This window comes from Cydia pomonella, chromosome 13, assembly GCF_033807575.1.
Source record: "Cydia pomonella isolate Wapato2018A chromosome 13, ilCydPomo1, whole genome shotgun sequence".
Classification (NCBI taxonomy): domain Eukaryota; kingdom Metazoa; phylum Arthropoda; class Insecta; order Lepidoptera; family Tortricidae; genus Cydia; species Cydia pomonella.
The window spans coordinates 7,872,130-7,899,442 of record NC_084715.1 but is presented as its reverse complement, the minus strand read 5'-3'; the positions used below and the strand labels follow the sequence as shown (position 1 = coordinate 7,899,442).

At 35.0% G+C, this 27,313-nt stretch overlaps 1 protein-coding gene and 1 long non-coding RNA gene across 2 annotated transcripts in view; both read left to right on the top strand.

Annotated features, from left to right (window-relative positions):
- Positions 1 to 27,313, top strand: part of LOC133524081 (putative inorganic phosphate cotransporter) — a 62,208-nt gene that overhangs the window by 13,178 nt on the left and 21,717 nt on the right. The window contains exons 2-3 of the mRNA XM_061859891.1: positions 18,957 to 19,087; positions 19,784 to 19,963. Of these exons, the coding sequence (XP_061715875.1) occupies positions 18,957 to 19,087; positions 19,784 to 19,963 (311 nt within the window). The remainder of the gene's footprint in view (positions 1 to 18,956; positions 19,088 to 19,783; positions 19,964 to 27,313) is intronic.
- LOC133524083 (uncharacterized) lies at positions 23,441 to 26,587 on the top strand. Its single transcript, XR_009800324.1, has 2 exons — positions 23,441 to 24,245; positions 25,318 to 26,587. It is a non-coding gene; the product is annotated as an uncharacterized LOC133524083 (long non-coding RNA).

Here is a 27,313-nt window from a genome sequence, read left to right as displayed (position 1 = left end):
TTATTTATTATATATATTTTGTTTCTTTTTATAGCAGCAATATATATACTCACTCTATATAAATTCTAGTTTATTTATTAGTTCATGGAACATAACTTTGTGCCAGAGAGGCAGAAAGGCAGGTTAGTAATAGTGTTTACAGTACATATGGCGTTACTTTACCGCACTAGTGCGATAATGAGCACTTTACGTACCTAACTAAGTATGTCAAAAATTTAAAGGGCTACATGTACTGTAAAACGTTGTACGATACATGATTGGCAACTGGGTGATTCGCAACTCGTGTCGATTTGCTATAAATAATTTATCGCCACTCGTTTCGAATTTCCTATTTTTCGCACTTGTATCGTAATATATTATTGTCACCTTTCGTCACCTTTGGGCATGAATCCCTAAAACTTAAACAAATACTTACCTACTATGAAACACTTGAACTCACTGACAAGGCAACGTTACAGATTGATGTTATCATTATCATCGATACTGGAATCCCAGCACTTCAGATATAATATCCAAAAGCTGTCCTATTTTATCTCAAGGATTATAATTATTTACTTCTGTACCTCTCAAACACTTCGTACTTAATAAGTAGTTTTTCTAGGAATTTCAAGCTGACATCGATCGTTTTCCACTGCTGCTAGTGCTGCTACGTCACCTTTCAAGATCGTGTCTGGTAGAGAATGCCTTAAGGCATTAAGTCCGCCATTTGTATATTTGTAAATAAATAAATCGTGACTTAAATTCCAAACATGCCTAGGATAACACCAGTAAGCTCTTTTATGAGCGTCGCTTGAAAATTGATACAAAAAGAAACCGGACAAGTGCGAGTCGGACTCGCCCACCGAGTTGTTATAGCGGCAACAGAAATACATCATCTGTGAAAATTTCAACTGTCTAGCTACCACGGTTCATGAGATACAGCCTGGTGATAGACGGACGGACGGAAGGACAGCGAAGTCTTAGTAATAGGGCCCCTTTGGGTGCGGAACCCTAAAAAACACTGTTTTTTATAAACGTTTCAACTTCAAAAAACTGTCAGGTTTTGATCGCAAACGAATGGTTAAATAAAAGTAAATTTCCTATTTTTTAATGCATCAATCTAAACACGCATTTCTACAAAAGTGGGACGAATCTGTAATAATAAATAAAATAAAAAACCCGCTAAGTGCGAGTCGGACTCGCGCAAGAATGATTCCGTACCATAACGTAAAAAACGACAAAAAAAATATGTTTGTAGTATCGGAGCCCCACTTAAATATTTATATTATTCTGTTTTTAGTATTTGTTGATATTGCGGTAACAAAAATACATCATCTGTGAATCTTACGACTGTCACGGTTCATGAGATACAGCCTGATGACAGACATACAGACAGACAGACAAACAGACAGACAGAAAGACAGATAGATAGAAAGACAGACAGACGGACAGGTCGGACAGTGGAGTCTTAGTAATTGGGTCCAATTTTAACCCTTTGGGTACGAAAACCAAAAAACAGTTTAGGAATGTCGGAGTTCTGAGGTACACACATGAAAAGAGTCTTTGTTAATTCTTTTAAAACGGATCTCTAGCACGAGTAACATAAGAATAACATCTATGCAGACTACACACAATATCCTACGCTCATTATGGGCGATTCCTGGCCTTTTATCTGAATTAAATATTGTACTAGTATTTTGATAGTTCAAAAACGTTGTTTAACCAATTACCTTAACTCCGGCATTTCCTGACCTTTGTTGGAATCTTGACTCGTGAACTTCACACTGTAACAAGTAAGTACAAGCTATGTCGTTGACCCTGTTTTCATTTACCTACTTTTTAAATAAAAACCAGACACGAAACGTGTCTTACCAGTCCGCAGTTCTTCAACACACCCGCTTGAAAACTTTATTCTTTGAAATCAGGGAGAAAAGTTGCATTTTGTTCTCTAGAGTGCAAAGTAATACAATGCAAATTCTGAGTTTTAGGATGGGATTTTAAGTGATTATTGGATAAGTAATTTCAAATACTTATTATATCATAGCCGATTTGTAACGTTTAACAGTGAATATTTTTTTCTCACGTTGCATGATTTGGTGAAAAATATCGTGTTTCACTCAGCAGCAAAGTTGTTCAACAGAACCTATAAACCCTCGCAACGCTCAAGATTTCACGTATTCTGCCACTCACTATGTTCTTGATTTCTTTTTCTTGTGCGGGTCTTAATGGAACCGGAGGCCCGACTCGTATTTATGCAATATGTACATATTTATTGTCCGTTAGATTAGAAATAGTTATTACTCGTTCCTTTCAAATTAGCACAGTAAAGTTTGAAATAGAGAAAAGTAATCGTTTTTATGCAGTAAAATTAAAAAATCGGCCAAGTGCGAGTCGGACTCGCGTACGAAGGAACCATTACCTATCTAAAAATCACTTTTTTGTATGGGAGCCCCCTTAAATATTTATTTTATTCTGTTTTTAGTACCTATTTGTTGTTACAGCGGCAATAGAAATACATAATCTATAGAAATTTCAACTGGCTAACTATCACGGTTCATGAGATACAGCCTGGTGACAGACGGACGAATGGCAGGACGGACAGCGGAGTCTCAATAATAGGGTCCCGTTTGACCCTTTGGGTACGGAACCCTAATGTCTTTATCTTTTATCTTTTTTTGATCAAAGCTTAGGAACAAATATCTGTGATAAACATACAAATTAATGCCCTTACCAGGATTAGAACCCGGGACCTCCTGCTTTATAGGCAGTCACTACCTAGTCGCTAGGAGCCGTTTAATTCGCAATAAACTGATGCGCCGAGTGGCGATGGAAGAGCGGATCTACTTAAATGGCAAACAGCATCGTCTGTCACAGACATGTGAACTAACAGAGTGTAGCGCGCAGATTTATTAACGTAACATGACTATACGAGTCAAGGCACGAATCGTCGTGAATAAGACGATCTATAATAAGTTACAAAAAAGTTATTTGTAAAAGTAAAAATCAGGATCAATTAGTAAAAAAAAAAACTATTATTTATAAAATCAAGGTGCCGTGGGTTCAACCAGCAGAGATTCGAAAAATCGTAGCGATGCGTTGTCAAAAATATGAATAGCAATCTTGAGGATTCTCTCTGGTCACTACATCGATTCGAAATCAGATTAAACAACTTTCGTTCCATAGAACACGAATACGACATACAAACGATATATGAACACGAACAAAAAAAAACACGAATATAGGTCTAAAACGCACCATTAAAAGTTTGTATGAATTTTTGCACAATAGCTATAAGTAAATATTATGAAAATTGCCTCTAAAGTTGTGCAAAATTATTTTTGATCGGATTATTCGACTTTTTTTTAAATAATTTAGCAACAATTATTTCCGCAATCCTGAGCACGCATGGCTCACCGCATAAGCTCATGGCACGTCGCTCCGAAGTGTGAGCGAGACAACGCTATGCGCGTTTTATAGCAACATCCCGCTCGCATCTCGAAAATTTTAGACCCGGGTACGTCCATAAACTACGGCCAAAAGAGAGGTATGGGCATTGTGAATGTCATCTCGCTTTGTGTGGTAGAGCACAGCACAGTGGATGTCATTCCAGATCTAGAGCAGAGCCCAACTGGGAAAGTACCTCCACCTTGCAGAAAACCGCAGCCAAATAACACTAGACCCTACTCATAATGTTGTGTTCCTGCCGGTGAGTAAGGTTGCTAGAGCTCAACGAAGAGGGGGGGGGGGGGGGGTTAGGGTCAGCAACGCGCATGTAACTCCTCTGGAGTTGCAGGCGTACATAGGCTACGGAGACTGCTTACCATCAGGCGGGCCGTATGCTTGTTTGCCACCGACGTAGTATAACAAAAAAATCAGATGCAGTGTGCTATGCGCCTTAGTGCTTTATTTTTATTGGGATATGTTACTCTTTCCGTTCCGCCTCTGTGGCATCCTCTTATATTGCAGCTGGGATTCCTCCTCCACATGCATCCAGATATTGAAATGCCACAGGGCGAGCTGTTTGGATATCTCGTATAAGTTCCGCATGGATTTCAACCTGCGACCTTGCCGAAACGAAATGCGGACCTCTCTATTCCTTATTTTCGAATTAATAAGCAATCAATGTCACTGACCTTCTCTAGTACAGTCGGTTTAACTATCAGTTTCACTTTTAATGCAAACTTTGTAGTGTACAGGACAGCCGCAGCCTGGAGGGCATTACGGACCCGAGTTTGCAATATTCTTACCCCCGGAGTTACACACAATGTATTTCATCACCCTTGCGATAAAAATAAATATTAAAGCGAAATAATTCTTAAATACGGTGACATTTCAAATATTTCTCCGGCATATTGTCATTCGTTGACAGGCTAAGCATGTGATAGGTTATTCAGTGCGTGGGGTATTGAAGGAGAACAAAAATTTGATTATTTTGGCGCTACGATGCACGCACGCCATTAGGTACGCTTTTTTCCCCTTTTTTGTGTTTTTTTTTTTTACTTTTACTTTGGCGTTTTCTAAAGGGGATGATTTTTTTTCAGACATGCAGAAATCTCTCTAGGGCTGTATCTCCTAAACCGTGCGTCGTAGCGCAAAAATAATCAAATTTTCGTTCCCATTTTGATGACCCTGAATTAATAAGAAAAAAAAAACACAAAAAAGAAAAAGCATTGTAGCAGAATTTTGCTTATAGGTTTTTTTATAATTGAATGCCAAGACGTGACACAATTCGACGTTTAAATACAAAAGAAGGTTGAATTACAGGCCTAGCGGCCCGATTCGAAGCATGAGGTACGATATTGATAAGTTCTGGTTTAGATAAGTACTCATTTAGATATCGTTTGTATGTCGTATAATTGACAAAAGCAGCTCGATTCGTGCAACCAATGGTGACAGTGATTTGACGTTATAAATATCGTAGACAGATCTTAATTGGATCACAGCGGAATCGAAATAAACGTCAATTTTGTCATGTCGTTTAGGTATCGATCTTTTAAGGATCTTTCCAAGATCTTAAACATCATCGGGCCGTAGGTTCGTAAAGCTGTATGAAATTCCTTTCCTTATCAACTTCACTCATCGCACCGGATATGTAGTATTTTCGGACCTAATTTGAAGAAAGTCGTGTCAACTTTTCATTGCAATTTTGAGAAAAATCGTAAAAACGTCAGTATTTTAAAAGTGAAACTCGTTTATACTCACTTGGTTCGTATGAATTAGTAACACAATTGAAAAAAAGGTATTATTTTTAAGAAAAAAGAGTAACAGCTTTTTTTCACAATCCATAACTCCCCCGGGAACTATACATGCCTTGGTCCATAAGAGTCCTTTGGAGAATGTGTGAGAAAAAAAAAACATAATATTATCTTATACAAATGTTTTTGTGCTTTTTGCTTTTTCGTCTCTGGTTATTGATATTATGGAAAATATTTTTACATGATTTGACGCTATGCTACGTTTGAATTTTTTAGATTTTTTAATTATTTTCAAAAATAGGAGCGAAAAACTGATTTCTTACAAATTGTTAAAGGCTCCTCTAATCTCTTATAATAGTTGAAAAAAAAAAAAACAAACGTAGGGGCATGGCAGTGGTCGATATACAACAAATTTTGTCAAAATATTTTCAATAATGTTACTATCCAGAGAGGAAAATGAGGACTACGTTTGTATGATAAGGCGATTTCTCGCGGGCCCTCCACTTTCATCTTAATAGTTCCACCTGTTCCAAGTAGGTTTAGGTATAAGGCAGAAAAATGAAAGTGGAAATGAACGAGATGAAATTCGCGCGGACCAAGTCGCTAGCAAAAGCAAGTACCTACTTATAATTGTCGTAAAAAATAATATTTTTAACCTATATGAAGTGCTAAGCGTATGCATTTCAATCCCATGCGAGTGTACTCTGCCAAGCGCTCGAAAGCAACTAGTTTAGTACAAGGTCAAGTGCTCGACAAAATTCGCAATCCAATTTAAATTAATTACGGAGCGCGCGGAGTGACGATGTCGTGTCATGTGGAATGAAATCGAATGGAATTTAATTTGATTTGATACGAGTAATTATATTGTTAGATCTAGGATAATTGATTACATTTTAAATTAAATAGGATTCACGTTGTCAAATTTTCACTTGAATTTTGTTCTACACGGATCTTAATTCCAATTAAGATGCTTGATGAAGTATTCAAAATTATCTATTTATTTGACTGACATTTGTCATTGGTAAAACTACTGATACACGATGTTCTTTTATTCACCCGCAATAATATACGGAGTGAATATATAGGTCATACTGAAGTGAGTAACTTTTACTATGGGATCAATCCCGAAAGCGCAAAAAACGAATTTAGCTGTTCCATATATTTTGGCTGGTCCAGTTGATATTTTATATATGAAAAAAAAAACAATGAGTTTAATGCATTGTTAACGAGTGCGTAAAAACTCCAGGTAAAGATCATTTTTCATGCAAATGAATCGATTGTTTTTTTAGCATATCTGTATTATTTTTAATTAAATATTCAAACTAGTTTTCAGGAACTTGCTTGTTTGTTTTAAATAGGTATGATACACTATTTTATCCATGGCGAATAATGAACAACATCACATAATGGAAAAATAGTCTCAGACTGCTGGAATAATCTTAATAAAAATTATCGGAAACTGGGATTATATTCAAACTAGGTACTATATATACTTTTACTCTTAGTCGTTGTAACTCTGCTTATAATACTGGAGGTAATGGGGTTGAATTGAATTTGAAAGGTAGTTTTAATATTCACATATATTATAAAATGTTTATCACAAATAGGATTCGTGTTCTATGTGGGGCCCATTTCTCTAACAGGGGCCCATTTCTCGAACATAATATTAGTCCACGAACTGTCAAGTCGTATATTATCATGGCAACACACTAATAATATTAGAGTCATACCTTTCGAGAAATGGGCCATTCGTTGACTAATATTATTAGTCTAATACCTTTCGATAAATGGGCCCCAGTTTAAATTTTATATCGTCGTCTTTTCACAAGCGTCGTCGTCACAAGCCTTTAGCTTAATATGTGAGTTGCTAATTTCTTCATACTGTACTTCAATAGAAGAAAAGCTAAATATAAAAAAGAAGCAATGGACTGTAAACTGCACTGATCCGAGGTAAATCAGTCTACTACAAGTTCAAGGTCCCACGTCCGGTTGAGTGTCATCTCGATCGGTCACGCTACGTTGTCCATTTCCCAGCCGGAAATGTTTTTATACGTTTGAAAACATTGTTGTTACGCCTATTAGATACGCTATATTTAAACGTTATTTATGAAAATGTAATAACTCGGAAATGTGAGAGTTCAAATGAATAAGATTTTTTTCTAAAATATGAGTCGTTCATAATTATGCCATCAACAAGCATCATTTTTGAATCGGATCAAAAGAAGTCGGTCGTTTGACTCGTGTTATATTTTAGTCGCAGGCCTTGTAGTGGAACTTAAAAACGCTAGTAGTGTATAGATATACAGGGTGATCTTGTTATGTCTGACCAATTGACCATACTCAGAGGGTCATACTTAACAACTTTTTTATGAAAGAGCAGATTTTTTTTTCGGGATGTCAGGGTTAGCCCCATAGTAAAAGTTCTTCAGTATGCCTTACATATCCTTTAGATTATGGTCAGTTATAACAAAATCATCCTGATGATAAATAAAAAAAACTGGCTTATCAAATGTTAAAATTTTGAATAAAGTTAATACCATAAAATCTATCTTTTTGAATAACCTTACACGGAAATGGTTTCAGTTGTCCATGTTATGATTTGTTTCCGTTACCTATATCATAACCGCGATTGTTATTACGATTTTCATAATAAATCTACATGATATTTTAATATATATTTTTATAGTAAAATAGGTGTACAGTCAAGTGCAAAAATATGTATCGAAAGAATCGTCTCATAAATATGGTACTACGCTCTTATTACACTGGCATAAGATGCTATGGGACATATTTTTGAGTAAGATGTGTACACCCATAATTAATTAAAACATTTGTCTTTCAATTATCCCCTTAGTTCAGTTAGTTCTACTATTTCTGGCCACTTGTAAATAGTAAAAACTTAATTACTTAATTTTTTCTCACGTTTTATTCGTCTTTCCCGCGAACCTCTCTAAGTTTTATATAATACTATATTGTAACATAAAATGTTTTCTGAAAATCCTATGTCATGTCAACTCAAGCGTGACACATCATTACTTTTAACACAATGAGCCCCATGCTATAGAGACATATGTACCTACATAGTAGGTACACACAGGGTACAGTGTAATCCAGGGTGACCCATCACCATGCTTTCAGTCCAAATTGAAAGGTACCGTCATTCGGAGTTAATGCTAATAAGCATTTTAATGTAGTTATATATTAAGACCCATCTCTTTCGGTATTTTTTCATATAAGGCCTCAAAGCATTATCTGAATCTCAAATATTACTCCTCCCCATTATGAATTCCAGGTTGCTATTTTTACTATATTTTTTTAAGAATCCGAAAAGACTGGATGGATCTAATTTTACTAAACTAAAATAGCTTTTCTTCTTGCTATTGTCTCTTTTAAATTTATAATAAGTTTAATCATACGAATGTAGGTACTTCAGTAATATTTTATTATAAGAAACAAAATGTTCTTGTTTATATTTAATTTTAGGTAATATTTAATTATAATATTGTAAATAACAATAACACATTAAGTTTGTAGCATTTTTTTTTTCAAAAGTTAGAAGTTATATGGAAGTTTCAAAACAATAAGGGTTTAAATTAAAAAGTTAAGTTGGATCTCGAAACCGAAACTATGAACCGTTGCACACAATATTTTTTCTTCGACTTGTTGATTTTGGGTAAGCCCAAATGTCTGCACAGTAATATACAGAATAAAACAAATTGTAAGTGAATTAAAAAAAATGTATAAGCACTCTTTTAAGATAACACCCTGTATACCGTAAAATCCGTTATTGTGTAATCCGCACAGCCTAGTCCGAAAAAAGCGTAGTTTCGTTTTTTTCCTTCTTTTCACGCTTCGGTTTTTATGATTGACTGACTTAGGATAATAGAAGTGGGGAAAATATGTGTGCTAAAAATGCGAGAGGCGATCCGATGTTTTGACGAACATTTAAGCTTCACTGCTTTTTGAGTAAAAACCTTTGATGAGATATACTAAACATTATGCTCTCGCATTGTTTTGTCTACCCTGTCAAAGTTAATACAAGTAGAATCAAAAAATATGTACTAAGCAGCAGAGTTAAGGCACCCCCCACTGTTACCGGGGGGGGGGGGGGGGGGTCATAGTCTAATTATGTAAAGAGGCAAAATGGAAAAAAAAAAACAGTTAATTCTCATAAGTTACGAGTGGTCCATAAAGAATCACTTTACTCGTAAATACCTACATAATATAAAATACGCGTCACACATGTGCTGTTATTAGTTTTCATACCTATCATATTTATGTCAAGTAAAAATAACTACTTGTATTTTATAGGCACGAACAGTAGGAACGCCTAGCATACGGGTATACTCGTAATATTACAAACACATTCCTTGCCTGTTTACAAACGACTATGCATGTTATTCCTTATATTATATTATTATTAACGACTAGGCATTCGTTCCTGTGCAAATATATATCTGTAATAAATAGGTTGAATACAATTCATAATAATCTAAAGAGTCTTAAGGTGCATAGAATAAAAATTGTTTCATAACTTCAACTTTGTAAGATCGAAGGTTAATTAAATTAAGACACTAAATTATCAACGAACGTATTGATTTTATAATCTTACCGATTTATACACCGTGGGCCGGTAAAACCAGACAGATTTGAGAGGTGTATTTAATTATTGATCGCATTTAGAGACTAAAAAGTCGTACAAAGTTTACTGAAGTCGGTCTTGTTTTAGAGATAATGACAATTCTTATGAAAATTTGTTTCCTTAATAATTTCGTGTAAAATATCTCTTTGGCTACGACACCACTTTGTTACTTGGATTAGACATACCTACTGCCCAACATTAAAGTTTTAAAGAAACTCTCAATTTTTTTTTCAAGATGTAAAATGAAATATAACGAGTCGTGAGCAGGAAACGCAAAACATTTTTTTTCGACAAAACATTTTTTTTTGGCGAATTTGACCTAAATTAATATAACATTTTTTGCTCCCTATGATATCAGGAATGCCTGGTTAAGATCTGTCGGGTTTTACCAGCCCACGATGTATACAAAAAAAAATCTCATTAATATTATTTTTTTATAACACATCATTTAAAACTCATTAGACGTTTACAATAATTATAATGTCATCTAGGCCAAATAGCTACGCGGGAAATACATCAATTTAGACACTTAAAGTAGTCACTCAGCACACAAACAAATTTCCTCAAGGTTTTTACTATGATGGGTTCCCATCGGTTTTGTAATTTAAACTAGTTTTTTTTTTTTTTCATTATAAAGCATAAAAAAAAATACGTCCAAAGAAGTATAATTCGAATGCTTTGCGTTTCTTACTTTCAAAGACAATAAAGGTTGCTAATATAATAAATCTTTACAATATTACATTGTTCACTTCTATTAAGGTCCTAAGTAAAACGTTCATTCTATGAATACGTTATAGTCACTTTACAGAGCACTTTAGAGAGCACTTGAGCTCCAATTACTTTTACCTATTTAACATCTTTTAGGAAAAAATTGCAATAATATTAGACAAAGACATATTCTCTTCTCTTCTCAGCATATATGCGTTTTTCATGGATTTCCATGTTGTTCTGTATGCAGCGGTTCTATGCCAGGTCGGCCCTGCCATCTTTCTGATATCGTCCGACCATCTGGCTCGTAGTTTTCCGTCACCTTGGCTTCCCAGTTGAAGTCTCCAGAACAGTACTCGCTGCCCCCATCGATCATCATCCCTGCGACATATATGGCCGGCCCATTCCCACTTCAGCTTCGCAATTCTTTTAGCAATGTCGGTAAGTTTTGTGCGTTGGCGAATGTATACATTCCGAATTCAGTCTCGCAGGGCATTCCCGAGCATTGCGCGCTCCATAGCTCTCTATGCCAATTTTTTAACTGGCGGACCCTTCCGACAGTCAACGTCCATGTCTCGCATGCGTAGGTAATTACTGGGAGGACGCATTGGGTGTAAACCTTGGATCTGAAAACATCGTCCAGCTTGCCAAATGCGCCCCATCCCAATTGAATGCGCCTACTAATTTCAGCATTCAAGGGGTTACCGTCTAGCGTTATTTTCTGACCCAAATATACATAATCGCTTACTCTCTCCATCGTTTTGCCTTCCAATGAAATGGTTGCCTTTTCAGCAGTGCTCATCCACTTTGATTTCTCCATATTAATTTTTAGACCAACTTGCATCGATGCCTGGCTGGCATTACTGGCGAAGACATATTAGCACTACGCAATAAGGCTCGGAACCGGTTTTTAAAACACCGGTAAATATCGGTTTATAAAACACCGGTACATACCGGTTTATAAAACACCGGTAAATACCGGTTTATAAAACACCGGTAAATACCGGTTTATTTCGGTTTTCCTCCGAACTTTTATAAGAACGCGAACGTTTTAAGAACTTTATTGTAACCTACAAAAACCGGTTTATTCGACGAGTGACGAAACGGCCGGCCGACCTGGTGGTGCGCCAAGTAAATATAGACACCCACATAGGAAGAAACCGGTTTTTATTGTTATAAACCGGTTAATTAGACAAGAACTGTCCTTATAAAAATAGGTTTAAAAAAAAGCGGCCAAGTGCGAGTCGGACTCGCGCATGAAGGGTTCCGTACCATTTAAGACGTATTAAAAAAAAAATCTACTTGCTAGATCTTGTTCAACATTTTACCACTTTGGACACACATTTTACCACTTTGGGACTGTCTCTCGCGCAAACTATTCAGTTTAGAAAAAAATGATGTTAGAAACCTAAATATCATTTTTGAAGACCTATCCATAGATACCCCACACGTATGGGTTTGATGAAAAAATGTTTTTTTTTAATTTATTGACGTATTAAAAAAAAACTATTCACTAGATCTCGTTCAAACCAATTTTCGGTGGAAGTTTGCATGGTAATGTATATCATATATTTTTTTTAGATTTTTCATTCTGTTATTTTAGAAGTTACAGGGGGGGGGACACACATTTTTTCACTTTGGAAGTGTCTCTCGCGCAAACTATTCAGTTTAGAAAAAAATGATATTAGAAACCTTAATATCATTTTTGAAGACCTATCCATAGATACCCCACACGTATGGGTTTGATGAAAAATTTTTTTTTTTTTAATTTTTATGACGTATTAAAAAAAAACTACTTACTAGATCTCGTTCGAACCAATTTTCGGTGGAAGTTTGCATGGCAATGTATATCATATATTTTTTTTAGATTTTTCATTCTGTTATTTTAGAAGTTACAGGGGGGGGGGGGACACACATTTTTTCACTTTGGAAGTGTCTCTCGCGCAAACTATTCAGTTTAGAAAAAAATGATATTAGAAACCTAAATATCATTTTTGAAGACCTATCCATAGATACCCCACACGTATGGGTTTGATGAAAAAAAATTTTTTTTTTAATTTTTATGACGTATTAAAAAAAAACTACTTACTAGATCTCGTTCGAACCAATTTTCGGTGGAAGTTTGCATGGCAATGTATATCATATATTTTTTTTAGATTTTTCATTCTGTTATTTTAGAAGTTACGGGGGGGGGGGGGACACACTTTTTACCACTTTGGAAGTGTCTCTCGCGCAAACTTTTCAGTTTAGAAAAAAATGATATTAGAAACCTCAATATCATTTTTAAAGACCTATCCATAGATACCCCACACGTATGAGTTTGATGAAAAAAGATTTTTTGAGTTTCAGTTCTAAGTATGGGGAACCCCCAAAATTTATTGTTTTTTTTCTATTTTTGTGTGAACATCATAATGCGGTTCATAGAATACATCTACTTACCAAGTTTGAACAGTATAGCTTTTATAGTTTCGGAAAAAAGTGGCTGTGACAGAATCGGACAGACAGACGGACATGACGAATCTATAAGGGTTCCGTTTTTTGCCATTTGGCTACGGAACCCTAATAAGCGAAACCAAAATTAAAAGATTTTGCGCTAAGTACATGACAACGGTTTGGAAATTAGACCGGTTTCCGAGCCTTGCTACGCAGGTGCCTACCACACTTATAAAACAATACACAAAATCTATCCATTCTTCAAAAGAATGGGCACATTTAACCAATTTTGATAGTGCCTACAAGTAATGGCTCATTGAGTACGTGACAAGGCTCTCTATCACATTCATTAAACACAACTTGAATGTGTAAGTGTTGCCATTTAAGTCAATGTGTTAGTAATATACTTTGCAGGTGGCGGTAGGTACACGAAATGTTATGAATTTAAGATAGGATACAAGGGAAAAATAAAAATTAAATACATATTGTCAATTTCTAGACAAAGGCAAACCCTACTCTTATACAGTAGACACTAGAAACACATTAGAATGTGTTCAATACAGCAGATACAAAGAGATGTAACCCCCTTTTGCACCCAGCCCGTGCGAGTATTAAGTAAACGTCATAATTTCATGGAAGTTTGACATTTGAAATAACAGTTGCACTACTTACACTGCCAAAATCGCTGCTGACATATCTTGGTCTGACTTTATTTGTTGTATGAACCTATCACTGCAAAATGGACGACAATTTTATGAATGAATGAACATTTGTAGGTATGCTTGTAAATAAACAACTTATAAATTGAGACAATTTGAGATCTAAGGTAACAACTTAAATAAAAGTTGCAAGTCAAACGAAGGGATTAGGCACTAAAGTAAACTGAATTAAATAATTAATTAAAATTATGATTTGAAACAGCTGACACCAAAGTTGATTTAATTAGTAGTACCTTCTAGATTAAAACAAAAATGTTTCTTCATTAGTTTGGATGAATAATAGATTAAGTTAATGTAGAGAGAGGGCTCGCGAGATTATGGGTTTAGGTATTAGTTACTCGCAGAAAGATTTTGTATTAAAACAAAATCATAGAGCAAATCACCGTTCTGAGAAATATTACCGAGTACAGTAAGAAAACTTCCATTGTCCAATAGACTACGTCCACAAGAGGTATGGGCATTGCGAATATCATCTAGCTTAGTGTGGTAGGGCACAGCACAGCGGATGTCATTTCAGATCTAGAGCAGAGTCCAACAGGGGAAGTACCTCAACCTTACAGAAAACCGCAGCCAAATAACACTAGACCCTACTCATAGTGTTTTGTTGTGTTCCTGCCGGTGAGTAAGGTTGCCAGAGCTCAATGAGGGGAGGGAGGGTTGTTAGGGTCGGCAACGCGCATGTAACTCCTCTGGAGTTGTAGCGTACATGGGCTACAGAGTCTGCTTACCATCAGGCATAAAAAAGGTATTAAAAAAATCGACCGTACCTAAAGAGATAATTGATTTTCTTTCATAAGGCTATTCATTATATCACCAAAGAGGATCAAAAATATTTTAATATGTCGTAATAAAACGACGAATAACTGACAACGACCCTTCCTGCTTAATGCGCAATACTTGGGTCAAAATTATTTTTGATGTCTTGTTTGTTGAGGAAACCTTGCTTAACTTTTTTATTTGCAGAATTTGGAAAAAATACACAGTCAGAGACCAAATCGTCAATGTTGCGCAAAAAAAAAAAACATTCTTAATGCCAATCAATTCCATATCTCTCTGAAAATCTTCTTAGAGACACTGAAAAAGCTTCTTAGAGACCAACCTTGGTTAGGGACCGCGACAATCCACAAATAAAACTAAAAAATGTTCTTCGTACATTTAGTATGAACAAAAGTTATTTAAAAGTAGGACTTTAGCGGGAGAAAAGTGTTACATGTATGTTTCCTTTTTTGGCATGCTTTGTAGCCTAAATGGCTAAAGATTCATAATTCAATGTTGGCCAGCTACAAAAATCTAGTAAATGCTGAAACAAATTTAATCTAACTTAGCAAAAGTCTATTTACATATTTTATAAATGTAGATATTTCTTTTATTTTGGCCCTAAATTAAGTTTACCATCTGCGTATTTTAGTAAACGTGAAGATTTGTTTAATTTTATACATATTTTCACTAGAAAGATAAATCGGTAAACCCGTAAAATAACTAAATTTATTAAAGGCCCCTTATAATTACAAAATGTGTTTCGTATATCTCTGAAGTAATGTAAATTGCCGCACTTTTCTGCAAGTTTGCGACTTATGGCACAGTAAGAAAATAACAGCAAGTTCTTATTTACAGGTGACAAAACTAAACCCTGGGAGGAGTACACCAGTTTACAATACTTAAAGATATTTAATATTATTCAGCTAACGGAACACCGTTCCCCTGATGCATAATCTAAAATTATACTACGGTGTTCTTTAGTGGAGTTGACAAACCCAAAAACAGTATAATGTCAGGGTAATATTTAAGTTTCTCGCAGAAACACGAATTTCAGTATAATCGGAAATCAAACTCAATCTTTAGCCATTTTTACTCGCTGATATGGAAAATGTATAATATTAAGCTTCTATCGTTTAAAATAATTTATTGATTATTAAGAATAGTGTAATAAGCCGACTTAATCTTAAGATGTATGGCTTATAAAATAAATAAGATTAAAAAAAAAAAGAATAGTGTAATCTTAAATTGATATAATCATAATGGATATAAGATGAACGATGTAAGATGAACTTGTAGCCAATAGCGGCGATAAATTCAAGTGAGTGTAACCGTGGTACTTAGTTAAATATATTGGATATAAGATGTGTACAAGTAAGTTTGAGAATTATGAATTGTAATGCCTTATTACCAATAAAATGATGTCTATGTCATGTAGCGTCTATTGGCCTAAATAATAATTTTATGCAAAAAAATATGTACTACCCATTTACTCCCTTTTAGGGTGTTAATCAAAATTATACAAATACGGCATAAAATGACTTACACATACGGAAGTTCCCACGTTTAAATTTTCAAATTATTATAATTCTGGAGACTTTTCATAATAACAGTTTGTGAGCAAAAAGTAGCGTTTATTTTTCATGGCCAGGGCCTACGTTTTTATCAAATTGCACGCTAAAAAAGTAACGAGTTTGATGCCAATTACCTCAACAAAATTTGTTGGACTTTAAATAGTGCAAATTCAGGAGTGATTGATAGGCACCATACGTTTATAAAAAAACAAGCGTAGGTATAGGTATATGTAGGTATATAGTTCGTGTCATCCACGATGACGCGCAGATTTGTTAAATTCAACCTTTAATAACATGACAATACGAGTCAAGGCACGCGTCGTCGTGAATGATACGATCTATACATACTGTTATTTATTTACTATTGTTATTTGGGTGTACATCCCTCGCGCTGAGTTAGAATTGTCTCAAGAGCTACATGGACTTGATTTAGTTATCCTACGTCTTATGACATTTCGCGCGTGGTGCTAAATCAGGGTGACATGTGAACGAATAATATATGTCTACATTGTCTACCTACATCATTTATTTCTGAAACAAAACAAATTAAGTTAATCTTAATAAAAGTACAACTATCGTACTAAATTTCAATTAATAAATGTCAGTAATTCGGCAACAATACACCTTTGCGGATTGCACCACCACACTCAAACACCGCAAATGCTGTTCTTTTCCAAGTGTATCTGAATGCATTGGCTTGCATGTTCTGTTATTTTACGAGATTTGATTTATGAAAGCAACAAATGTGATGTTTTTTATTTAAGTTTATTAATGCATTAGCTTATTGAAAATCTTCTATAACTGTACAGAGGTTCGATGTCATGCCTAATATCGAGTCTCTTAAGTTAATACATTTTAATAATTAATATTACTTTAGGGAACAAATTGGGGAATAATGCAGCAGTGTGTCTGCAAGCTTGCTAAAGTCTTGCTTAAAATCAGTGAAAAACATACAATAACAAGATAAATTAAACATCAAATAAATCTCCCGTAGACTAATTACTACAACTTGAATAAAAAGGCCCTTTCACAACAGATAGAAACAATCTCGTCCATCGCAATCAAATTTACAACAGTTTTTATTTTCTCATTGTGACATTGTTTAATCTAAGTTCTACCTTTTCCATGATACCATTCGCATGATAAAAGTCTGCAAGCAATATCTCTAATGGATTAGTAAGGTGAATTGGAATATTCGTGAGTATTTACCATTTGGATTTGTATCACATTTAATCCACATATATAAATAAATAAATAATAAATATAAATAAATATTACAAGACATTATTACACAAATTGACTAAGTCCCACAGTAAGCTCAATAAGGCTTGTGTTGAGGGTACTTAGACAACGATATATATATAATATAAATATTTATATATACTTAAATACATAGAAAACACCCATGACTCAGGAACAAATATCCATGCACATCACACGAATAAATGCCCTTACCAGGATTTGAACCCGGGACCATCAGCTTCGTAGGCAGGGTCACTACCGACTAGGCCAAACCGGAGTTATTGAAAAGTTCCTCCTACTTATTTTTTTCTACCTGAAATTTGTCGGAGTAGATAAAAGATATGTGGAACTTATTGATTAACTGGAAGTTCTTTATTTTGGAAGAACAGGAACGAAAATCTTACATTACCTATAGTATCGGATATAAAAAAATATTATTTTATTTTCACAGTAATCATCTAAAAGTTAGTGATTGGAACCTTCTTTAAGCTTATATTTAATATAGCTTTAATATAGCCTGTGCCAGGATGTATCGCTCTTCCTTATCTGAAGAATGTTAACAAAATTTCTACATTTATGAGTAGGTATGTTAGGTAAATATTGCATTTAGATTTAATTACATTTACAGGCGTGTGTACTACACTAAAAATACTACAACAACATAAGTAAAAAACCGGACAAGTGCGAATTCGTTTTACTCGCGCACCGAGGGTTCCGTGCAAACTTTGAATTATCTCGTGTAGCTATAAAGGCGAAAGAATTGTTATCAGAGAAGTACTTATACTAAGTATATTTGTGCACAGCCCCATCTATCGGGAAATCGTCTTACTAATCTGGTCTATGCACGTATGTTGGTTTTTCGAGGATAATTATTTTTTATATCATGTGAACTAATTTCAAAAACTGTTCTTTTATTTGAAAAAGGTGTATTTAATTTAATCTCATAGAAGTTTCAAGTGTAATAAACACACGTAAAGTTGGTTAAATTGCAAACTGAATTCGGAAATGTTTTTTGTTAATTAAAAAAACGTTACCAAGATCTATATTGGTAACTTTTACGTTTACGACCTCTAGGTCTGATTATAATAATTATATTTCCTGTAAAATTTATAGTAATATATTAATATCATTTATAAAGAAAAGTTACTAAAATTAAAAGCCTTTTATTTCTCGAATTCGTACACTGTTTACGTATTTGTTTTTTTGGTAAATTATTCAAGAACCCCGCTTTCACAAGTGAAGGCCTCCTCCAAAGCCCTCCATGTATCTCGATCCTAGGTCACTTGTAAATTATTTAAAAAATTCATAATTTTTCTTCGGTAAACTTTGGAGACCAGGGCTGTGGAGATTAGCGATGTGACAGACAGACAGACAGACGGACGGACGGAGTCGCACCAGCGTTCCTTTTGTACCTTCTTGGTACGGAACCCTAAAAAGCATAAACGATGCTTAGCTTACTGAACTTACGATTCAGCGGTCTGAAAATTCAGATAAATTATTATTATAAAGTATATAACTTAGCCTTTCAGGCGTATTCTGATTTTAATTACAGTCTGTGAATTAGATCTGGTTCAGTAATGGAATTGATCTGCCTCTTTTTAGTTTAAAATAACCCTTCAAATGCCAAGTTCATTTTTGAGTTTTTGTAATATTAGTTTTTATCAATTGCGTCTCAAAATATGTTGACTCAATCACATCTTTGTTCCAGATGCGATGTTCGGAATGCGCCATGTCATGGTTCTTCTGCTGTTCCTGTCTACAACTGTCGCCTACGCCACACGAGTTAGCATGAGCATGGCTATCGTGGCCATGACCAGTTCCAATGACTATGGGTACCCAGTGAGTCAAATTTGTATTGGATATATTCAAATTGCGTAAGCGAACAAATCCATGACAATGAGTGCAGGAAAAACTTTCACGGGACGATATTTTCATACTGTTTGACAGTTGTCAACGTCAGATAACTAATAATGTACAGTGATGTGGATGTATGTCCAGCGAGATGGCGCCACCGTTGTGCGCAAAGCGAATAAGGTGCTTTTAAAAAACCCCATATGGATGATGAAAATGAAAATGATGAATCAATATCAACTTTTTACACGATAGCCGGCCCCAGCCACAGATAGAGCCGTATTAAAGGTATAGTTTTTCAAACAGGATGGGTTCGCGCACAGGTTCCTGTTTGAAAAATACTATAACAGGCACTTAGTTCGTATAATGTAACTACTACTATGTATTGATATATTCTTAATTGAGTAATCTAGGGGCACGGCTGTGCCCCCGCCAAGACGAGACAAAGAGCAAACGGCAGTGCTCATCTTTTCTCAGCACGGTTCGATGTATTTTCTCGACCCTCGTAATTTCGGTTTGAATAACGTTAGAGAGCTGGAATCGTTAAGGTCTCTTTGTCTCCCTCCCAAGATAGGTTTATCTCAAAACTGAACAAAATAATCTCCATATCAATTAATTAGTACATATGTAAGTAGAGTACATTTGAAAAAATAATTTTAGTAAACTATTTGTCTTTTTTTCTAGGTTTTCGAGTGGGAGCGCAGCATCCAAGACCTGATCCTGTCATCCTTCTTCTGGGGCTACATAGTGCTGCAGATTCCGGCAGGCATGATAGCCGGAAGGTTCGGGGGCAAGAACCTCATTCTGACTGCGATGCTGTCCAACGGTCTTGTAAATCTGTTCGTGCCGTATGCTGCTCAAAAGGTATCAAATCAAGCTAAATTAATGCTCACAGCAACATTGTTACGGGGCTCCGCGCGGTTTTTATCGATTGTTGACAAGTTTTGACCCGTTAATCTTACATTTGTACTATAGATAGAATTATAAGACAAACGGCTATCTGTTCTTCAATCTATTATCTCCATTCTTGTCTGCCGGATTTTGATAGAAACAATTTTTTTTTCTGATTTTTTATAACATTGTCTAAAAAAACACTGTTTTTATAACTCCATCACTGTGAAGGATCTCATATGAAATCTACATATTTGGGTTCGTCTTTGACGTCTCTAAAACTGGTCAGAGATTTTAATTTTAAACTAAGTAACACAAAAGTTATGGCCAGAAAACCGGGTTTTTGGCCTAAAATTGTTCAATTTTGATGCTAAATATATCAAAGACAATGGTCTTTGAAGTAAATATGGGATACTATATTGCTTAAAGCCGTTGCTGATGAAGCTACAGACACCATTAGAAAACTAAGAAGGGATTTATATCGAAGGTAATTGGCGCCAGGGAGCCCCATAACCCTTTTCTGGGCCACGCCAATCTACAAGGTTTTCCCAAAAAATCCAAATATATTCCAATTAATCTAGCTTTGAGGATCCATTTGAAAACAAGTCACGTTTCCCGAAAGTTTAATCTAAATTGAACCTTAAAACGGAATACTAAAGTTGAAATTCTATTGACGCGTATGTGGTCGATAAATCGTACAAAGTATGCTTGGAAAAGTTAAGTTAACAGTGTTAACTATTGGTCCGTGTGTGTAATATTTATAATAAGGTACATAGGTTTAAAGCGACATTTTTGAAACTATCAGGATGTCCGAGAAGTTCGTCAATGTACAGGATGGGTTTGAATCGCCAGACGTTCTCCTTAATTGGCAAATGCGTATTTGAAACGGAAGTTCAAATTAATACCAATATGGTGAAAAAAATTCTTATCTGTTTCTGAAATCCAATTTTGGACATTCCCGCAGGTATGTTTAATTCTACAAATGCATCCTAAGTATGCGGACGAAAACAAATGACAGCAATTTGTTAAAAGAAACCTCTCTAAAAGAAATGTACAAAAACAATTTTGCCGCCGGCCATATTTGAAAATCAACGACAACATTTGAAATTTGGTTCTTACGTCATGGAAATAAGTTTTCATTGAAGTTAACAGATATTTTTCGAGATACAAATTATTCGTTACTTTGTCCAACATTCCCGAGATGAATTGGAAGAGGTCTATTAATGTTTATAAAGATGCGACATTCCTATAAGATCAGTACTTATTGTTGGGTATAATTGTATTTAATCAGGTCGTGTTTTATTTTGCGGCCTTGCCGTTTCTATTGACTTTTTAGGGTTCCGTAGCCAAATGGCAAAAAACGGAACCCTTATAGATTCGTCATGTCCGTCTGTCTGTCCGATTCTGTCACAGCCACTTTTTTCCGAAACTATAAAAGCTATACTGTTCAAACTTGGTAAGTAGATGTATTCTATGAACCGCATTATGATGTTTACACAAAAATAGAAAAAAAACAATAAACTTTGGAGGTTCCCCATACTTAGAACTGAAACTCAAAAAATCTTTTTTCATCAAACCCATACGTGTGGGGTACCTATGGATAGGTCTTTAAAAATGATATTGAGGTTTCTAATATCATTTTTTTCTAAACTGAATAGTTTGCGCGAGAGACACTTCCAAAGTGAAAAAATGTGGGTCCCCCCCCTGTAACTTCTAAAATAACAGAATGAAAAATCTAAAAAAAATATATGATATACATTACCATGCAAACTTCCAACGAAAATTGGTTTGAACTAGATCTAGTAAGTAGTTTTTTTTTAATACGTCATAAATGGTACGGAACCCTTCATGGGCGAGTCCGACTCGCACTTGGCCGCTTTTTTTATGAAAGTTTAGGTTATTATTTTGTGGTTTGTAGATTTTTTTTTATTCAGCAAACCTAACCAAAGATTTAAGGACTATTAGTATAATATGTACCTGTTGAGTATGTATAGATTTATACTGGCAGGTTAGATAGTATGAATGTTTACTTGAATTCTATGTCAGGTGTCACAGCTTTACAAAATGAATATCTGTTGTTGTGTTATGTATGATAAAATGGTTTAATTAAATATATATTGTGTATCCGACATCTGCCTATCATTTATCATGGTAGCAGAGCGTGGTTAAATGAAGAACAAGTGGCAAGAATCTACAAGTAAGTGGCAAAATGAATAATAGCGATAAAATAATTATACCCGTGTTTGACGGAACCGATTACGCGAATTGGAAAATTCGGCTGATGAAATATTTACAGTTTAAAAAATGTAAGGAAGTCGTAACTCGACTTAAAACAGAAAACGACGACGCTAACAAATGGGAAGAAATGGATATTCAGGCCACGAATTATATATACAGCGCTATTACCAACCAGCAGTTAGAATATATAAGTGATGTAGAGTCGGCATATAAAATAATATTAAAATTCGACGACACGTATTTGAAAAAATCTACCGCTTTACAGATTGTTTGTAGAAATGATCTTGAGAATATAAAACTAGCAAAATATACGGATATAAATATTTTCTTTGACGATTTTGAACGAAGTGTCAATAATCTAAAAAAAGCCGGCGCCATTATATCTGAAAATGAAAAATTAAATTACATGCTAAAAGCGTTACCGGAAACGTATAGCTACATAGGCGATTTAATAGACGTATTACCGGAAAATGAAAGAACTGTTGAATATCTGAAAAGTAAAATACGAATGAAAAATTTACAAAAAGTAGATGAAGAGCTACCTAACCGATCGAATGCATTTAAAGTAAATTCTGAAAATAAACCGATTTGTTTTACGTGTGGAAAGCCCGGTCACGTGCGCAGAGATTGCTGGCACGGAAGTCGCGGTCGTGGACGCGGATATTCAGGTCCTAGTCGTGGTCGTGGACGTGGTGACAATAATTTTAGACCAAATAGAGGCAGAGGATCTTACCAACAAACTAATACTTATTATAATAGAAATAGCTTCCATACATCAATTGTGCATAATTCGACGAAAAGTGAAGATAGTACGGTGAAGTCGGGAGAGATAAATTGGCTTTTAGACAGCGGCTGCACAGACCACATTGTAAATACAGATGAATATTTTGACAAATATATAACATTGAAGATGCCTGTAAAAGTTAAAGTTGGAGATGGAAGAATTTTGGAAGCAACGAAAGTTGGCAGCATAACAACATACTTTCCTGTTTATGCGAATAAAAATAAAGTGGTGATAGATAATGTATTTTACATAAAAGAAATGAAAGCAAACTTATTGAGCTATGCGAAGATTACAGACAATCACACGATCATTTCGTCAGGACATTTGTCAAAGATATATAATCGGAATAGAGAACTAATAGCAATTGCAAAGAAGGAGGACAGATTATATAAAATAACAAGTTTATTTACAAAAATAATTGGTATAAAGGACAATGGGCACTTTTGTATGGGGAGTGTCCCATGGATGTATACTGTTGAGACATATGTCGTTTTAAAACTCTTAATCGTAGTATTATTTTATTGTATGGCACCAACCTTGGACCACTTGCAGGGACCGAGCTATATAAAAAAAGAAGTTGCGCATATAAGCAGTTATATTTCCTTATACGCGGGATATAAAAAGTTTTAGCGTATTTTATTCGAAAGAATATAAAAAATGCTTTATGTTTTTTGTGTCAACACCAATGATAAAGTATTTAAAGGGACACAATGTACAGTTTTAAAAAATCGTCATTCGAAAAATTACTTGATACACAGCGAAATAAGAGTGTATACAAATGCCATGTATATCATGTGAAAAGTATTTTTATAAGCTATTTTTCGTATAATATAACTGGGGTCAAATCATTGCAGGGACCAAAATAAAACCATTTAATGAGTTAATTAATTGTAGTTAATTACGCCTTAACTTTTCTACTCAACGCCAGATGTCGCTCTAAAGCAAAATTCTACTTGACGTAAAACATTTATACATAGCGGTAATCTCGTCAGTCTTACTCCATCATTTTAAAAAGTATAGACTAGTTTATGGATTTCTAAAGTTATGTCAAGATGACTCTGAATGTAATATTGTCAACAATAATTGTCAAAGCACGCAATTTAAAATATTCAACATTGTAATTACAAAATAGTATATTTCTAATACGCTATAATTTTCTCCAATCGAAAGGCACTCCATTCCATTGATCTCAGAGAGTATGCTCCTTGATGATCTTCACTATTCATGGGGTAGGTAAGATAAAAATATTATTTTTTCTCGTATAGCTGCTATATAGCGTTCGACTCCATGGAAAATAAAGGCTCCAAATTATATAAAAAATGTAGCATGTATACAAAGTGCAATTTAGATAGTATTCCAGAAAAAAATGCGCCAATGTAAATGCTGAAAAGTTTCCTATCGTATTGTCGAACAAATTCATATCTACTTCTGATCTACGCGACCTTAGAAGTTTGGATTGTCCTACCTAATCATTTTACATTTTATTGTTTTCAGAACAAGAATTATTTTACTTCCCACTATCTATGTAAGAGGACTTAGAGCGGATTCATACTTTACTATACGTGTCGTGTCGAATGATAGTCCCTATGTCAGTTTCTCCAATTCTATTTTGCGTAGGATAAGTTAAAAAAATAATTAAAAATATGTGTTACCGTACTTTCATTCGTGAAATGTTACCTATATTTCTAAGTTAATGATTGTACTATACTTCCAAAAAATATGTCTGACAAACATTTTACATGAAAGCCATTTTTCCACGTAAAAATGAACTGTTATAGGGACCATCTTTTGAATTTATGATAATTTATTCATATTTTAATGTACTCGGGTAATATTGCAGGCATTATATCAGCACCAAATAAATGCTGTGAACCAGATATATAAAGTGTTTTAAGTGGCGAATAACGTTTCCAAATCGCATTTTCTTTTGACATATCTTTCTTTTTTCTTTTTTTTGCTCTTTTTTTCACGACCGGTTTGGCCTAGTAAGTCGATGATCCTGGGTTTGAATCCCGGTAAGGGCATTATTTGTGTGATGAGCACAGATATTTGTTCCTGAGTCATGGATGTTTTCTATGTATTTAAGTATTTGTATATTATATATTATTATGTCGTTGTATGAGTACCCACAAAACAACCCTTCTCGGCTTGCTGTGGGACTTAGTCAATTTGTGTAAGAATGTCCCTATAATATTTATTTATTGTTATTATTATTGTATGTCCGGTAACAGAACTCCCCAGGAGCACTCGGGTGTGTAAGGTCGCTACTCCCCAACTTATTATAATTGTTATTACCTACTTTCAGCATTTTTAAGTTGTTCATCGGACACTGAGGCCATTGAAGTTTCAAGCTGGCGGCATCAAAATGGAGTACCTAGGTACTGTTTCAAATAAATGGGTGGTAAGTAAGTACATTTGGTGAAGTGGAACTGCTGATGTTGATCAGAAACGGAACTCTTCCACGCGCGTGATTTGTCTTCTTTGTTAAGTTTGTAGCGAGTAAGTTTCAAGTACCAAGGTTTTTAGGAACCTTTGTGTCAAGGTAAAGGTCTGACGATGGGTTCCATGAGGAAGCGAGGGAACACCTCAAATCTTATAGGCATATAGTCATTTTGGATTTTCATCAATACCTTAAGCTTTTTCATTCCCACTTGTGGCATTTAATGAAGTGGAACTACTGATGTTGACCAAAACGGAACTCTTGAACGCGCGAGATTTTTCTTCTTTGTTTTTTTTTTATGATATAAGAGGCAAACGAGCAGACGTCACACCTGATGGTAAGCGATTACCGCCGCCCATGGACACCTGCTAAACCATAGGGGTTGCAAGTTCGGTGTTGGCCTTTAAGATTGGAATACGCTGTTTTTCTTAAAGTTTTAAATGTCGTATTGGTCCGGAAAGTCCGCAGGCGACAGATCATTTCATAGTTTAGCTGTATGAGGCAGGAAGTTTCTAAAGAAATGCACAGTTGAGGACTGCCAACCATCTAAGTGGTGAAAATAAAAATGTTGTAGCGTAGAGCGCTGACGAAAAGAGGCGGCAAGGATTAATCCGAGCAATTCGATGGAACACTCGCCGTAATAGATTTGTCCTGATAAGTTTGTAGAAAGTAAGGTTGTTAAGAAACATCTGTGTCTAGATCCAGGTCTGATAGATACCTCAAACCTTATAGAAATACGTATAGTTTTTTTGGATTTACATCAATATCTTTAGGCGTTTTATTAAAAAAAAAAGTTACATTTAATCAAGTGGAACTGCTGATGTGTTCCAGAACGGAACTTTTCAACGCACACGTTTTGTATTCTTTATTAAGCTTGTAGTGAGTAAGGTTCTTAAGGTGTACTTAATACATCAATATCCAGTTCTGATGATGGGTTTCATGAAGAGTCGAGGGAATTCCTAAAATCTTTTAGGCATACATGTAATAATTTCTGGGATTTTATTTACATATCAAGCATTATTGAATGCTACACTGTCCGGACTACATTCCCCTATGGGTTCCATACAGTGGTAGCTGGTAGGTTAAGTGTGTAGGTTTAGGTATAATTTTTAGATATAATTTTTAGGCTTAAGTACTAACCCTTTTGAAACTGTTTTTTTTCTCTAACAAAATGTATGTGTCACCGTTACATGAAATAAATGTTTTCAATTATTATTAAAAAAGTGTCATTTGACTAAAAGTAACAGCTGATGTTGACCAGAATGGAACTCGCCAACTCGCGCGCGATTTGTTTTATTAGTTAAGTTGGTAGCAAGTAAGTTTTAAGTATTAAGGTTTTTAGGAACATTTGTGTCAAGGTAAAGGTCTGATGATGGGTCCCATGAAGAATCGAGGGAATTTCTTAAATGCTATAGGCATATATGTAGTACTTATTGGATTTTCATCAACATATTATCAACTTTTATTCACAAAAGTGACATTTGATGATGTGGAACTACTGATGTTGACCAGAACGGAACTCCAACGCGTGCAATTTTTCTTCGTTAAGTTTGTAGCAAGTAAGGTTCTTAAGAAACATTTTTGTCAAAGTACAGTTCTGATGATGGGTTTCGTGAAGAATCGAGGGAATTCCTAAAATCTTATAGGCATACATGTAATAAGTTCTGGGATTTTATTTACATATCAAGCATTTTTATAAAAAAAATTGTCATTTGACTAAGTGTAACAGCTGATGTTGACCAGAATGGAACTCGCCAACTCGCGCGCGATTTGTTTTATTAGTTAAGTTTGTAGCAAGTAAGTTTTAAGTACTAAGGTTTTTAGGAACATTTGGTCAAGGTAAAGGTCTGATGATGGGTCC